A 16,778-nucleotide genomic window follows, 5' to 3' on the forward strand; every position below is an offset into this window, starting at 1 on the left:
TTTGGATCATAGATAAAGAATATATATTTGGATTTAACCAATTTAACCAATTTGTATTTCATATAAAATTTGTGTTTATGTGAAAAATGTCCGGAAAAACTTATGTTTAACAAATAAAAACCCATTATTGTATAACAATTATTAAATTAAAATACTAAAAAATATGACAGCCATGCCATTGTCCCTTTGTCAGTTTTTTCCTTATATTCTTGTTGCGTGGTTTTTCCCTAAAAATATTGAGTATATATTAAAAAGAAAATAAGTATAACAACAATGACCATGAAAAATTTTAATTTTATCACCATACTTGAGTATTAACATTCTTATTTATACTATATTTAGGAAGAGAACTTATAAAGATTATTATTGTTACGAAAAACTTAGGAATTGGCAATACCGTAGTTATCACATTGGTAATTTGTGCATTATTAAACATTTATTATAATTATTTGTTAAGTGTTTCTCGTTATTATCAGTTTTAGTAAATATATAATAGTGATTTTATAAATACAGTAACAGCTAAAAACAAATAATGCTAGAAAAATCCGTAATATAAAAATCTATATTTTACTAATTTTAAATTTCCCTCTCATTGCTGTCACTGTCGAATTTCAACAAGTGCATTGTGGACATGTATGGTGGATCGTTTTTATCATTGTATGAAATTATATTTCAATTTGCAGATAATCGTCTATAACGTAAACCTTCCTCCACCCAATTAAAGTGAAGTTTGTGATATGCCCTTTAGAATTAGTGGATCTGTGTATGTGATTTGTGAAAATTTGATAAAATATCTATTAGGGGGTCATTTTAAATGAACCTAACCCAACGTATTTGCAAGTATTTGTCTTCAGTAAAGTTTTAAAAGGTATGTATAAAATACTAACAGTATTTTTAAAGACTTATAAAGCGTGGAATATTTATATGATACAAATTATTAGGTGAAAAAACCGTGAGATAATAATTTTCTGAATCAGAAGGTGCCGTTATGAGATACCAACGAAAATAAAATATCAAGAAAGACAATAAAAGTCATATCTTATAGTTGTAAATATTATCTGAGCTTTTAACACTTCCTTTAAGAAATAACGCAAAAAAACAGACCAACTATGTGTTTATAAGAAAGTTGTAAGTGTGCTTCTGCAGTAGTTGCTAAAAACTAAAGAAAATTATCAGGTTATCCCAAAAGTTAGTATTTCTTTATAGAAGTTTTCAACCTGACATGAAATTTTTCCCCTCTAGTATCTCTTTATACTATGTCTTCTGTCTTCTTTATAAAGGAGGATTTTACAGAAATGTAATTAGTAGTTTTTTTTTGTAGTAGAGTGTGGTGGGTGTTCATTGAGTAATTGCCTTATTACTAAATAAAGTCAGTTTTATTTCTTTACAAAGTATTGCTTATTATTAGATCTGAACAACTGTGCTACTTCAGGTGCTAGTAGTTAGATATAAGTAAACTATTATACAAATAAATTGGTTTAGTTTAAATGAAAGGACCACACATTTCATTTTATAGTGGTTTCAGTATGTACGAATATTCATTTAAATAATTTATAATCTAGAAATAAATAGTAGGAGAAATATTTAGTAGTAAAAACATTAACATTTATTTTGAACTATTTCCTTTGGAATACTCTTCCGATTGCTTCTAAGAGTCCCTCAATAAAAAGTCTGGTGATCTAATATATCTTTTGCAAGAGGAATGCCCAAATAAAAGTTATCAGCATGTACAGTTTGTTAGACATATAACAAGCTATTCATTAAGGTCAGTACACCTTTCTGAGAATGGCTTTTGTCTATCATATTGTATTCTTTTCCACAGTAAACCATTACTTTATAGGTATATTCGCTGACAGTACATAGTTTATATAATTTAACGCCATATTTATGGCTTTTGTTTTTATATATTGCTGTATATTTAAATCACCACACTATTGTACCATACTTTTATCTATGACTATGTTCCCTCCTGGATTCATGGTCTTTATTAATTTGTCATTAAGTAAGTCTAAAACATGTCTGATTTTGTATAATTTTTCATTGCTTTCTAGTAAATTGTTGTTATTTGGAAAATGTAGATACCATAGAATTAATAAAAATCCATCCCTAGGGATAACTGAGGAGATAAACTTAATTATTAAAAATTGTTGAACCAATTGAAAATTAGGAACCTGTACGAATCCCACCCAGATCACAATACTAAAGAATTTTTTAATTTCTTCTTTATTAGTCTGAATCCACTTACTGTTAAATTTTTGTTTGATACTATGTTAAGTACACCAATTTCTTGTTCTGCATATTTATTAGTTTCTTGAACAATTAATTCCAAAATTTCATCTGTGACAAATTAAGAAAAAATATTCAATGTAGTCATATTTTCACATTGAATATTTATTTTAGAATCTGTAGGATATTCATTAAAATCTAATTTATTTGTTTCCTGAATGTCAGTCCATACATCTTCCACTGCATCACTTAATAAATAAAATCCACTAGGAAACTAAGTTCCTGTAGCTGGCTGTATAACATGTATGACAAAATTTTTTATTTCAAATCCTTTATAAAAGGTATATAAGAAAATACCTAAACAGGCTTTATCACAATTACATTACAGAACGTTTTCGAAATGTAAATTCTATCATCAGTGTAACAAAGTATACATGCTATGAGCCACTAAAATATATGGGTAAAAACCCGTTAAATGTTTTTAATTTATAATTATGTTACATTATATATTATTACAAATTGGGATGTTCAAGTTACCGTTGGAATTGGTAACATGGCAACGTATGGCTCTACATAGGTTATATGGTCCTGAGACAAAGTATCTTCGAGGACCTGTTGATAACAACCATTAAGTTAAAGAAGTCACATTTAACAAACAAGTTTGTATCATTTATATACAATATGAATAAAAGTGGTGCTAAGACACTACCTTGAGGTACCCCAATATTAACACTAATTTCAGAAGAAGTCTATCATGAATCCTCACTTGTTGCTTCCTATCCAATAAGTAATATTTAAACCATTCAAGAACATTTCCTCCAACACTATAGGCTTATAATTTAGTGAGAAGTATATTACTATCAATAGTTTCAAAAGCTCTTTTTAAATCATTTTTATCAATGTGATCCAATGACTTGATCATATACTACCAACTCTAATAATTTCTTAATGGGCGGAAGTATATTTATAGGTTTAAATTCATCTACTTTAATAATATTATTAACTTTTGGTATTGGTACAACTGGACTGATTTTCAATAAATCTGGAATTTTGGATGATCTAAGAGAAGTATTTATAAAATTTAAGATAATGTGAACACAAGTTACAAAAAACTTTTTTAAAATCCTTTAGTTTAGTATTTCATTAATGTTACTCCTATTATCTAACAACTTAACTATGACTGCCAAGTCACTCTGTGATAGTAACCTAAATTCATGAAAACTTGGATACAAATTCTGATTATCATAACTCCATAATCCTGTGGAGTCAATAGTTTCAACAATTTGCTGAATACTAGAGACGAAATACTCACCAAACTGACACACTATTTCAACTTTGTCACTCAGAATGCTTAACTGATTCTGAACCTTAAATTCAATGCGATAAGGGAATTTTTGACAATTATTGTTAATTAGTGTTTTTAGCGTTTTCCACATAAGTCTACTAGAGTTATTTTTATACCTATCGATTTTATCAAAATTATATTGTTCTTTTTTTTGCTTTTAACATATTAACTACCACATTTCTTGCTCTTTTAAAATCCTCGCATTTGGCATTCCTATCACTTATGTTAGCAGTTTTAAAATCTTTGTATAATTTGTCCCTAATTTTAATTTTACTAATAACTTCATTATCAAACCATGGTATGTTACTTTTAATCTGACATGTTTGAATAGGTGCTATTTTATTTATGATAGACTGACTGTTTGATAAAATTTCATTGTAAATAGTATTGACATTAGTAGAATCTAAATCCCAATCACAAGAAAGTAAATTCATTTGGATTTGATATATTTTTTCCTCATTACGATATCTGTAACATTTACTAGAGACATTAAAATTTTGAAAACTATTACTAAAACTGATCGATATTATTGAATTATCACTCAATTTGGGAGTTGAATGAACAAAACAACTAACCAGATCATTATTAAGAAGAACATAATCAATTAACGTTTCACTAACATTTGTAATTCTAGTAGGTTCAGGTGCTAACTGCTTAATTCCACATTGTAGAAACATTGCTTTAATTATCTGGGTGTAAAAGCTATTACTTAAAAAATCAAAATTAAAATCACCAAGTAAAATACAATTGACATTACTTTTAAATAATTCATCAAAAATATGCTCTAAGTTCTCTAAAAATACTGCATCAGAACTAGAAGGTGAATGATACATGCCACCCAAAACAATCGTGTAAGAATCAATTTCTACTTTAATAAATTTATACCAAAAATTATCTTCTTTAACAAAAGTTTTAGCAGCAGTACACTTAAGGTTATCCTGAACATATAGTACAACACCCCCTGTAAATCCTCTAGATGAATTGCAGCGTATCACCTTATACCCACACAAAGCAATTTCAGAATCTTCAATTTCACTTGTAACTTGAGCTTTGCTACCCACTATTATTTTAGGACAATAACACAGCAGACTTAACTTGATTTTGTCCATTTTGTTTAACAAGCTTTGTGCATTTAAATATAAAACATCCATATTAAATAATATACTAGGGCTCTCTACTAGTGTTTTTAAGATAAATTTTTAGAGATGAAAATGCCACTGAACTTCTAAAAATTATACGAATTAGCTGAAATTTTCTGAGAATGTTATTTGGAACTCGAAAAAATATGCAAAAAAGTTTACTATTCCTAACCCTCGGCTTTCTCCTAAAACCCAACCCCCTCTTAAGGGAAAAAACGGAAAAAATTGAATAAATCTGAAGCATCTGTGGCATTTGGTAATACATTTTTCAGTTGGGTTAATTACGTCAGATTAAAATAAAATGAAGAAATTGCTTTATTGGAAGCCGAGAAAAAACATTTAAAAATGAAATTCAATTAAAATTCAATTTTCTTCAACTGAACCTTTTTGGTATTTTTCTCACACCATACCGATGGTTGTTATTATTATAATATATGTTATAAATATCTTGAAGATATGAAAATTTTTGTCGAGAAAGAGCTCCGAAATAAAAAGGTAGTGGTTTAAAGATTATCATCCTATTGTTTATAACTTCGTCGCAAATGCCGGTCAACTTTGGCCGGTTCTATCTCAGGAACCACTGCTCGTAATTCAATTTTTTTCCTTTTATAAGAAATGTCTTCCGATTCTTTTCAACGCTGTTTCCTGAATTTAATTTAAGCTAATAGTTACTGAGATATTCTATTTGTTTAAAAGCCAAAAAAATTGTTTATAATTTTAAAACATTCCTGAGGCCGACCACATAATCAGATTTCAATTCCATAAAGTATGTTAGATAGGTTAAGTGCGTTTTTATAAACAACAAAATTGGCAAACTTCTATATGGTCTAGTTTTTGTTACGCAAGATTTAAAAAAAAATCAATTTAAAAAAAAATTTAGATTGCAAAATTATTATGCGAAATCTATTTAATCGATTTTAATGAAATTTGGTGTGCTGTTAAATTATGTTACAAAGATTTACCAGACGAATTATGAAGGTCCTTCAATTAAAAGAATTAAAACATTTTTAACCAGCCGTATCTTATAGAAAATTCAATTGTCGTTATTTTATTTCATTAGGACTTTGTTCCAAAATTAATTGTTTTAAAATTATAAGTAAGGAAAGATGCAGCTAGGTCAGTGTCTTAAGCTGATGCTGGGTAGAGGGTCAATAATGATTTGGCGAGGTATCTCTTACAAAGCTCATACTGATCTTGTTGTGTTAGATAGAGGCAGTGTGAAGGCTCAAATATATGTGGAAGTTCTCCAAGGCCATGTCATGCCTTTCGCACCGTTCATTGGTGAAAACTTTAGGTTAATGCATGACAATGCATATTGCCATACCACAAGATCCTCCTGTGACTACCTTAATGAGGTCAGTATTTAAGTTTTACCATGGCTCGCACGCAGTCCATATCTTAACCCAATTGAACACATTGTTGTAGGTAATTTGGGACAACCTCAAATTACCTACAACAGGACAATCTAGTTAAATAATTCTTCACTGTTTTGGTGTTCCCTTAGAAATTTATTTAAAAGACTGACAGTGAATATTTGGATCAGTTTTTCAAAAAATTATCTCAAACCATGCTCAATTTTAAAAACAGTGTTTTGCAGAGTTCCTTCTCTTGTAGCATGCAGAATTATCATTAATATAGAATAATAATTAAAATAACAGAGGGAAAGTTAAAGGGATAACATTAACAATTGGATGAAAAGAATGGGAACAGTCTTAAAAAGCAAACAAATAAATAAAATTTAAAGACCCTGAGCCAAGTGAATGAAATGACACAAGTTAACAATGGAAGAAGGTTAATATTGTTAGACTCTTTTATCAGCTTTAGGTATAAGGAATTTATGAGTATATAGTGAAACAGTTTTTTAATATGGTGTAATGTAGGAGCACAATAGCTTCATTTGCGATTATATTGCAATTTATACATAGATAAGAATATAACAACTATATTTGAATTGTTTATTCGATATTTAATACTTATGACCTCTATCTCTCATTCCTTATATAAAATCAGGTTGAATTGTTTCACTTATCAACCAAAACAATCCTTAAATTACTATTGATACAAGGTGAGTCATAGATAACTAAAGTATTTTCCACCTAAGAAGACTACTTTGCAAGTAAATGCTGCTAAATTTATTAGTAGCGGACCAGGTAAGCGGTGAAATATTTTACACTACCTTTATGAATAACATTTTACTGCTCTGTTGTTTCAATCAGCACTGCTCAACAAGTTATCTTTTATTGGTTTTAATATTTTATTGCAATAGTACGAGTACGGAATATTTATTTAAACAGTGAATTTATTACATGTTAATTTTTTTCTTAATTTCTTCTGACATATCGTATAATGTAGGTTTACCCAATAATCAAAGTTATGCCTTTACAAGCACATTATGATTTGAAAAATAAGGAGTACCATGTGTCATAATAATTGTAATCTCCTTTATACACACTTTAAACATTTGTTTAGTAATGTATTTCTTAAATCGACACAATCATTGAAAAATGATTCATGCTATTTAAAAATATCTTTGTGTTAACGACACTGTTATCGACAAAGTAGATCAAATTCAAACTTGTCATCATATTACACTTCTGTTTATCGTTAAAAATTAATTGAAGGTAGTGGGTTGTATTGGTGTTATTTAATAATTTAGCAAAATACATAATCAGCAAAAATCTTATATAAAACATGCGAACGGTTTTTACAATCAGTTTGTTTAGCATTGGTTGTTAAATAAACATTCGTCTGTTGTATAACCCTCTTCCTTTTAAGGGTTTAGTAGTTGTATATAAGTACCTATTTTTTTATAGTAGTGTAGTGAAGCAGTACTTTAAAGTAAAATGAGTAATTTGAAAGAAAATAAAATACAGTTGAAACGTAGAGTGTTATCTCCAGAAGAACGGCGTTTAGTTCTGAAAGTCAAAAGTTATTTCAATTTGAAAAAAAAAATATGGGTCCATTGACATCTGTTATGGCCGTTCAGAAACGCACATGCGATGCTTGTGGTATCTCAGAGAGGACATTCCGAAGAATTAATATGAGTGAGGATGAAATACCTAAATAAAGTAAGCAAGAGAAATCGTTGACATCCAAAAACTTTAGATTTGCACCAGTCAATTAAACTTGCAATTAAAAATATTATATATAATATGTATAAAGCCAAAGAACATGTAACAATTAGTGCTGTGTTACAAAAAATAAAAGACAAGGAACTGGGTGATATTAGTTTAACAAGTTTGTGGTGAGTTCTGAAACATTTAGGTTTTCGATGTAAAAAGACAAATAATAGACAAGTATTGTGTGAACTCTCTAATGTTGTTTCAAAACGGTGGCATTTTTTAAGAAAATACATAAACAATAAAACGTCTGACAGTCCGAGGCAAGTTGTATTTTTAGATGAAACTTGGATTTTTGCTAAGGGAAATATGTCAAAATCATCCTGGCAAGATGGCACTACGAAATGTTATTCGTCTAGTCGGTATCAAAAGGATTGAGCTCTGGTGGGACTCTTTCCGTGTTATCGAGCCCTAGATGACTTGGTATGCTGGAGTATCTCTAAAAACAAAATTTTCATACACATCTGGACTTTGAGAGTAATACAGCTTTCTGCATGGTCTTGTAGAGATGTTCATTCAGACCTAGCTTTTTTATGTTTACTAGGAGGTTCTTCGGAATGACTCCAGTAATAGAGAGAATATAGGTATTGTCTGGGTACTTTCCATTCTCCACTGTCTTCGTATTTGAATTCCGAGATCCCTGTACTTAACGATTTTTTCGTTCTGTTTGACACGAAGATTATTGTTGTTGGATATTGCCACATGAATTAATGTTGTTTGTCTCTTTAGTTTATTAACTAGTATGAGATCTGGTCTATTATGTGCCACTGTTTGGTCTGTGAGCACAGTGCGGTCCCAGTATAGCTTGTAGTTGTCATTCTCAAGTATACTCTCAGGAACGTATTGATAATATGGAAGATGGTTTGTTTGAAAAAGTCCCAGTTTGATAGCTATCTCTTGATGAAGGACCTTTCCTACTGAGTCGTGGCGTTCCTTATATTCAGTTGCAGCAAATGCCTGACAGCCCTTGGTAAGATGTTGGATGGTTTCCTGAGCTTGACATCCATATCGGCATTTGTCATTTTGGACCTGAGGGTCTTTGACGATAAATTTCAGGTAATTTTTGGTTGGTATAACCTGATATTTATTATTGCCATTATCCATAACCATTATTATTAATTATATTAATATGTAATTATTATTAGTAGTATTATTAATTAAATATATCGTTTCAAGAACAAAATATGATTGAAATGTCAGACTTTCTTTCCTAGGTGGCGCTAGGAGTTATCCTACCGGACAAACAGTGTGAGTTGTTGTGTGAGTGCGTAGAGAAGAAGTTTTTGTTGCTGTAGAGCGTGGTATACCCGAATCAGTCTATCCGTCATCATGCACAGCAGTTGGATACGTGTCCATTCACTTTATGGAAGATTTTGCGGATCATCTAGCAATGCGTAGATGCGGTGAATGGACCCAAAATGGTTGATCCCAATTTTCATAAGCCAATTTCGTTTAGCGACGAAGCTTACTTTTGGTTGAATGACTAGTCAACAAACAAAACTGCCGTATTTGAAGTGAAGATAATCCTTAAGTGTATGTTGAGAAACCATTACATCTAGAAAAACTGACTGTTTGGTGTGCTTGACGGGCTGGTAGAATCATTGGCCCGTACTTCTTCAAAAACGATGCTGGTCAGAAAGTTACAGTCAATTATGATCGCTATAGAGCCATAATTACTGAGTTTTTCATTCCTTAATGGAACAATCATGATGTGCAGCAGCGGTGGTTTTAACAATGCGGTACAAAATATCACACAGCTAGTGTCACAATTGATTTATTAAAGGAAACGTTGGGTAACCGCATAGTTTCACGTTTCGGACCCGTGAAGTGGGCTCCGAGATGTGCGATTTAACACCGCTAGACTATTTTCTGTGGGGATATGTGAGGTCGCTAGTCTACGCCAATAAGCCTGAAACGATTGACTACTTGAAGAACAACATTCGCCGCATTATTGCCGGTATACGGCCATAAATGTTGGAAAAAATTATCGAAAATTGGACCCCTCCCCCCCCCCAGATTAGACTACTTCAGAGCTAGCCGTTGCAGTCATATGTCAGAATTCATATTTAAATTTTAATGCCAACAGATTATCTTTCGAATAAAAGCAATTTCGTGTCAATTTAAAAAAAACATCTTTGTTTTATTATTTCATTTAAAATTTCTATACATCTAAAAAAACACCCTTTAGTATTATAAAATATTTTACTTATTGTGCTTTCTGACATATTTGATTTTTTCTTTTGTTTTAGATTAAATTAAAATCATGTTTTGGAAATATAATACGAACTCTTCCCAGTTAGATGCTTTGCTAGCCAAAGAGGTAAGTAATTCTCATATATTGATTAAGTAATCATTCATGATAATTGTACTATTCTTTTCCTATAACTGTTTTATGGACACATAAGTTAAACTGGCTTTTATTCATTAATAAGATTTGTAACATTCAATTAGTGACGACATATTTGATTTTAAACGAAAAAGGTGTATGGAGATCCAGGTATAACCATGAACTCTACCAATTGTTCAAAGAGGCACCCATGTCAGAAACTTAATAGACTTCGATGGACTGGTCCTGTAGTGAGAATGTCGAAAAGAGCCCTAGAAGGTAATCCATTCAAGAATCATAATTAAAAATATTGTTTCAGACGAAACATTGTACATAACCATTACTTGAGTTCACTAAATGAAGAACTATATTTTGTTATTAGAAAACGGTTTAAATAAGTAAATCGACTTTTGGGCTCTTAATAGAATACTATTTCTCCTAGAAGATCGCGTCATGATACAAGAAAAAAATAAAATATATAAGAAATGGCTAACAAATAAAACATCTAACAATAGAGTAACATATCAAAGGAAAAACGGAGAAGCACGCAATCAAATAAAAGAAGCAAAAAACAATTTCTGGGAACTAAAATGTGTCCAAGTTGAAAATTTAATTGGTGGTTCTCAGACTACGGAAGCATGGAGAACTATCTCTAATCTAAAGAAAAACACCCATAACTCCTTAAGCAACTTAATTTCAATAGAAAAGTGGGAAAATCACTGTCAAAATTTACTCCAAGAGTCCAGATTGGAATATATGGGAGAGGAATACAGTATGGAGAGACAAACAAATAGTAACATTAATACTACTAACAACGAGGTCCATTCTGCGTTAATCAAAATAAAAAACGGGCGATCTCCAGGACCTGGCAATATAGCTGTAGAATTATTTAAAGCAGGAGGTCCATCTTTAAAAAGGGTAATCGAAAAGATCCTAACTGCTACAGAGGATTAAGTGTCCTACCTACTTTCGAAAGATTGTTTGGAAAGATAATAAATGGCTAACCTATAAAGCGATAAATCCTAATTAGCGAAGACCAAAATGGATTTACGCCTGGTAAATCTTGCACTGATAACTTGTTTATAGTCCAACAATTAATAGAAAAAAGAATAGCGGTTGGTACCGAAGTACACCTAGCTTTAATCTACCTAGAAAAGGAGTATGATACAGTTCCAAGACTTAAATTGTGGCAAGCTTTACAACAACTCGGCATTAGTCCATACCTTTTAGGAATAATCACAGAAGTATACCTAAAAATCGGAAATAGACTATCAGAGCCAATAAAAGTAACTAAAGGACTAAGACAAGGATACAGTATGCCACCCTTACTGTTGAATTTATATATTGAGGAAGCCTTCCAAAATTGGAAAAACCACTGCCAGGGAATGGTAATCCCCGTAGGAAATGACGTACTGTTCTCTCTGAACTTTGCGGATGACCAAGTCGTCCTAGCTCAAGATTCTTATGATCTAGAATTTATGATAAAGCGTCTATACAGAGAATATGTAATATGGGGATTACAAGTCAGCATGAAGTAAACAAAATATTTAGTTATCAATTCAGATGCAAGGTTTGAAGTGTTAATAGACGAGAACGTCGAAATCAAACAAGTGGAAAAATTTAAATATTTAGGTGCACTCATTGATAAGAACGGCTTGGGAGAAACCGAAATTAAACACCGAATTAATCAGGGACGTAAAATTGTAGGATGTCTGAACTCGTTATGGTGGGATCGCAACATTTCCAAAAGGAGCAAAAAAAGAATAGGACAAACCATGGTTGCAGGATGCAGACCTAAAGAGAAGATTGTTGGCAGTTGAAATTGATTATTTGAGAAGAAATGCTAGAACATCAAGGCTGGAAAGGAAGACCAACGAATCTATAAGAAATAACATGACTGCTACAGAAATGGTGATTGACAGAATAGAAAGAGATTTAAAATGGTTTGGACACCTATTGAGAATGCCTGACGAACGTTGGCCCCAAAAAATGCACAGATGGAAGCCCCCTGGAAGAAGAAAAAGAGGTAGATCTCGACGCTCATGGAATGAAGGAATTAGAAGAGCGATGGAATCGGGAGGTTTGGAGGAGGAGCAGACCTTGGACCGGGAGTATTGGCGAAAGAGACTTGAATACGGCGATAGCCGTCTCCAAAATGTATTGTATTTACAAGGTGGATCCTGTAATATATATATATATATATATATATATATATATATATATATATATATATATATATATATATATATATAATAAGATCGCGTCATAATTACGTACATGATGTCCTAACAAACTTCGCCACCATTTATTCATTGGGAACTACAATAGATAGAGTTCACAGTAGATATCAAGATATTTCTTTTTTGTTGAGACATGATTGGAGGAATATGGTCACTCCACGTATATTTGTGTACTTCTTTATACCGGAAGTGACCATTTAATACTTTTATGTTTAATTACTATTTTAATGGGAATAAGCCACAAATCTCCTCGGAACGACAAGAACTAGAATTAATGCTGAATGAACTTCATGAAAAATCACTGCAAAAAGGCCTAAAAATTAACTTCAACAAAACAAAAGTAATGACAAACACGGAAGACCAAGAGGCAATAAAAATACAAACAGAAAAAATAGAACAGGTAAATGAGTATATCTATCTAGGACAAGCAATCAGAGCTAACAGAGAAAATCAAACAGCCGAAATATCGAAACGAGTAAGAATGGGATGGGCAGCGTTCGGCAAACTTTCTTACGTTATAAAAAATCAAACAATCCCTCTATACTTACGAAGCAAGGTATATAACTCCTGTATAATACCGGTGCTCACCTACGGAGCACAGACATGGACATTTACACAGGCCAATTTGGATAGGATAAGGAAGGCACAAAGAGCGATGGAGAGACAAATGTTGGGTATATCACTTAAAGATAGAAAACGTAACCAGTGGATGAGAACCAGAACAAAGACAGTAGACGCGATAGAACAAGCAGCAAAACTGAAATGGAAATGGGCTGGACGCAATGAACGTCTCCAAGACGGACGATGGAACAATGCCATCGTAAAGTGGCGTCCATACAATGCAAAGAGATCAAGAGGCAGACCACAGATGAGGTGGAAAGATGACATCAGGAAAGAAGGAGGTCCCACATGGCAGAGAACAGCTCAAGATAGGGAAAGATGGAGAGAACTGGGGGAGACCTACATCCAACAATGGAAGGATAGAGAATAGGTTAAAAAAAAGCTGCAATTCGTCAATAAACTTATTTTAAACTTCAATTGTGGCTTATTCCCATTAAAATAGTAATTACTTTAAGATGCCACAAGAAACTAGCTTCAGAACAACTGTTATGTTTTTTGGGTGCATAATATTTTATTCTCTTTTGCGGCTTTTTATTTAAAGCCATGCAGTCTAATGGCAGAGCAGCCACTGATAATAATTAAGAAATGTCTCATTTGAAAAACATTCCTCTTGATTTAACAAATTTTAGACCATTGTAAAAAGTACAGTTCAAATATTTATTTACAGGATGTTACCCTGCAAGAAGTTATGGAGACTGATGACATCATTAATGAGTGTAGAGTTCAAAATAAGCTTTTAATCGATTTGTAAGTATTTCATATATTCTGTGAATTTACTCTCTACTAAAATTTAATTCAGTATTAAATGTCGAATATTAAAACATACACTTTTATCAGAATAATGAGTTACTCACCCTATATTCCTCGTAAATCTCCGCTATTTCTAGCCTTTGTGTGCTCTCCGGGATAAGTCGGTTGGTCCGAATCGGTAATGAAATTTTCGACTGCTACTAGAGCTTTCGTAATTTTTCACGTTGAGATTCACATCCTGTTTTTTTAATGGCTGCCTTGTAGACGTTTGACGGTTTTGGACCCATTGTCCTTGCTGTAGCTAGCAGTTTCTTCGTAGTGAGGTTTAGAAAAATTTGTCGGTGTTGTGTTTAGATGCAGGAGAAACCTTCTTTATGATTATAAGTTAATCAAGTGTTTTTTTCATGTTTCGATAAATTTCAACTCTGTCGCAACAATTTGGTAGTCCTTCTGAATTTTCCATTCTTTGAGTTTTTTTTTTATTTTATTCAGATCCCAACGTTTTCTTTGGCACTATCTCTTGATTTACTTCAGCCTCAGTTTAAAGTTGCTCACGAGTAAGTTATGGTCTTACGGTCTACCTTAACAAAAGCCTTGGCTACAAAACTGATAGTCAGACAGAGAAGAATGAAGCAAACCATGTTAGGAATAACTCTGCGAGACAAAATAAAAAAAGAAAAGATCAGGAGAAGAACCCAGGTGGCTGACGTCATCGAAAGGATATCCAGACTAAAATGGAGATGGGTAGTACACATAGCTAGAATGACAGATGAGCGATGGACAAAGAGGTCATTGGAATGGAGACCAAGGGAAAACAAGAGTAGCGTCGGTTGACCAACTGTGTCGGGCTAACGATTTAAGAAATCTAAATAAAACTGGATGAAAGTGGCGCAAGATAGACAGCGTTGGAAGAGGCCTATGTTCAGCAGTTATCATGTCTGCACTTGGATAACTGTCTTTGCAACCATACAATTGTTTTAAAATCTCTTTTGAGAATATTTGAGAAATCTCTTGAAAATTGAGAAAAGGAAAAAAGCTTGCCATCAATTGTAGAAGAAAGTTTGTACTGATTCATATTGATCCAAAAGGATTTCTATATAGATAGTTACAGCCAAACTTATACTGCATGGGATCTACCATATAAACTACAAGCGACCGGAGATCGACTGCTATACCCTGTTTTTAAACCAGGAGGAGTAATTCAAATTTACCGCGCCGCCGCAATATTTGTTTGTAATTGGTCCAACCTCACGCAAGTTTACTCCACTGTTATGAAATTTTGACACTAATGGCATTTCATAGGTTAATTAAGTTATATCGGCGATTTTTTGTGTTTTCTGCGCTATTCTTTTACTTTTAGATTTTTAGTCTGCTTTTATATAAAAACAGTTGTTAGAACTCTTTAGCAACGTATTAGTGTAATATAATATTTTTGGATTACCGTCGAAGGCCGATATGATCAACCAAAAAAGAAGATGTATTTGGTAACTTTTCTAGTGACTTTCTTGGGTGTGATTCTGTCTCTTTATTTTACTTCCCCTGGTTTAAAAACAAAGCATAGTAAAAGAACAATTTTAAAAATAAAAAACTATTGCACATTTCTAGTTGATAAAAACTTTTGCAGCCACCTCACATCGGTATGCAGAAGTAAATCAATGTGTTCCACAGAGTCGCTAGCTTCCAATTGCGCTTTAAAAAGACATCGTTGCAAGCTTCGCGCTCTAATTGAATTCACAATTTTTGTTGTCATCTTCATGACGTCCATATTTAAAATTTTGGAACACAAAACTTGCTGGTGAATGATGCAATGAAATGAAAAAAACGATGGAAAGTCATCGTTAGCTCGACATAATGCAACAAATACATTGTTAACGCCAGTCATGGATGGTGCACTATCTGTTGTAATACACACGAGTTTGTAAATCGGTAGCTCGTATTGTTTCACAAAATTTATAAAAACGTTGTATATATCTTCGCGAGTTTTTTCTTTCAGAGGCAGCATTGTTAACAATTTTTCTTTAGCCAACATGTCAGAAAATACCATCCGAATGAAAATACACAACTGGGGGTATCAGTCATATCAAATTGCAAAGAAAAATACATACCCTTCATAATATCACTTTTAACTTGGCTTTCCAAATCTTTGCCCATGATTTCGATATGTCTAGTAACCGTTGGACGTGATAACTGGACTTCTTTATGACAGACATAATATCTGTTTTATTTTTGAAGTCCTCAAATAATACATTCACAGACTCAATGAATGCTTCCTTCACTACCTCTCCATCTTCCAAACCAATGGTTTTTTATGTTGTGCCAATATATAAGAAATTTTGAAATTTTATAAGAAAAACGACGCAATTGTTGCAGCTACTGATTGTTTAACAGGCCTAGTGAACATTGATTGTTCCGTCTTCAAACTACTTTTCAAGTCTTGCACTTTCCGTTTTCTAAACAAACTTTTTTGCGGAAAATCATTTTCATAGTTTTTATGCAAAGTTTTGTAATGCCGTTCTAGATTTCCGCGTTTGGCAGAGCAACGGAAGACCGACAAACAAGACAAACACGCTTATTTTTCACCATAGTAAACAGGAATTCTTCTTCCCACTCATTATTAAAATGATATGTTTTACTCTTTTTCGCGACACTCATATCGAGTTTCAAATATTAATATAAATAATATATTACTATTAAATTATATTATGTGTACCGTTTTTTGACCACACTGATGATGTTGAAAAGATGCTATATTTAACTTGTATCTTATTTTAATTTTAGTTCTTAAAGCATATTATTCAGCTCTTCGTTATTGATATTTTATGGACTTTACGGTCATAAAATTTTTATGTTTAAGGTATTAGTCATGTTGTAACTGACTGATTGACACCTAGTTTATACCAAAAAAAGTTTTACTATAGTAATAACTTAGTAATGAATGATTAATGCTTGACTAAAAGCAATACAATGCCGATACAGCACACTCCCAGTTTAAAATAATTTATCTGTGAATGC

At 32.2% G+C, this 16,778-nt stretch overlaps 1 protein-coding gene across 4 annotated transcripts in view; it reads left to right on the forward strand.

The window, feature by feature from the left end:
* The first annotated feature begins 210 nt into the window (after positions 1 to 210).
* The window catches only part of fmt (phosphatase 6 regulatory subunit 1-like protein fmt), a 104,979-nt gene continuing 88,411 nt past the window's right edge, over positions 211 to 16,778 (forward strand). Inside the window, exons 1-4 of one of the 4 annotated variants that reach the window (XM_072543924.1) lie at positions 211 to 413; positions 684 to 868; positions 10,079 to 10,149; positions 13,684 to 13,763. In XM_072543924.1, the coding sequence (XP_072400025.1) occupies positions 10,093 to 10,149; positions 13,684 to 13,763 (137 nt within the window). In that variant the 5' untranslated portion in view covers positions 211 to 413; positions 684 to 868; positions 10,079 to 10,092. Of the gene's footprint in view, positions 414 to 581; positions 869 to 10,078; positions 10,150 to 13,683; positions 13,764 to 16,778 lie in introns of those variants that run through there. The other 3 variants (XM_072543925.1, XM_072543927.1, XM_072543926.1) reach the window with 3 other exon arrangements.

This window comes from Diabrotica undecimpunctata, chromosome 9 (assembly GCF_040954645.1).
Source record: "Diabrotica undecimpunctata isolate CICGRU chromosome 9, icDiaUnde3, whole genome shotgun sequence".
Taxonomy (NCBI): domain Eukaryota; kingdom Metazoa; phylum Arthropoda; class Insecta; order Coleoptera; family Chrysomelidae; genus Diabrotica; species Diabrotica undecimpunctata.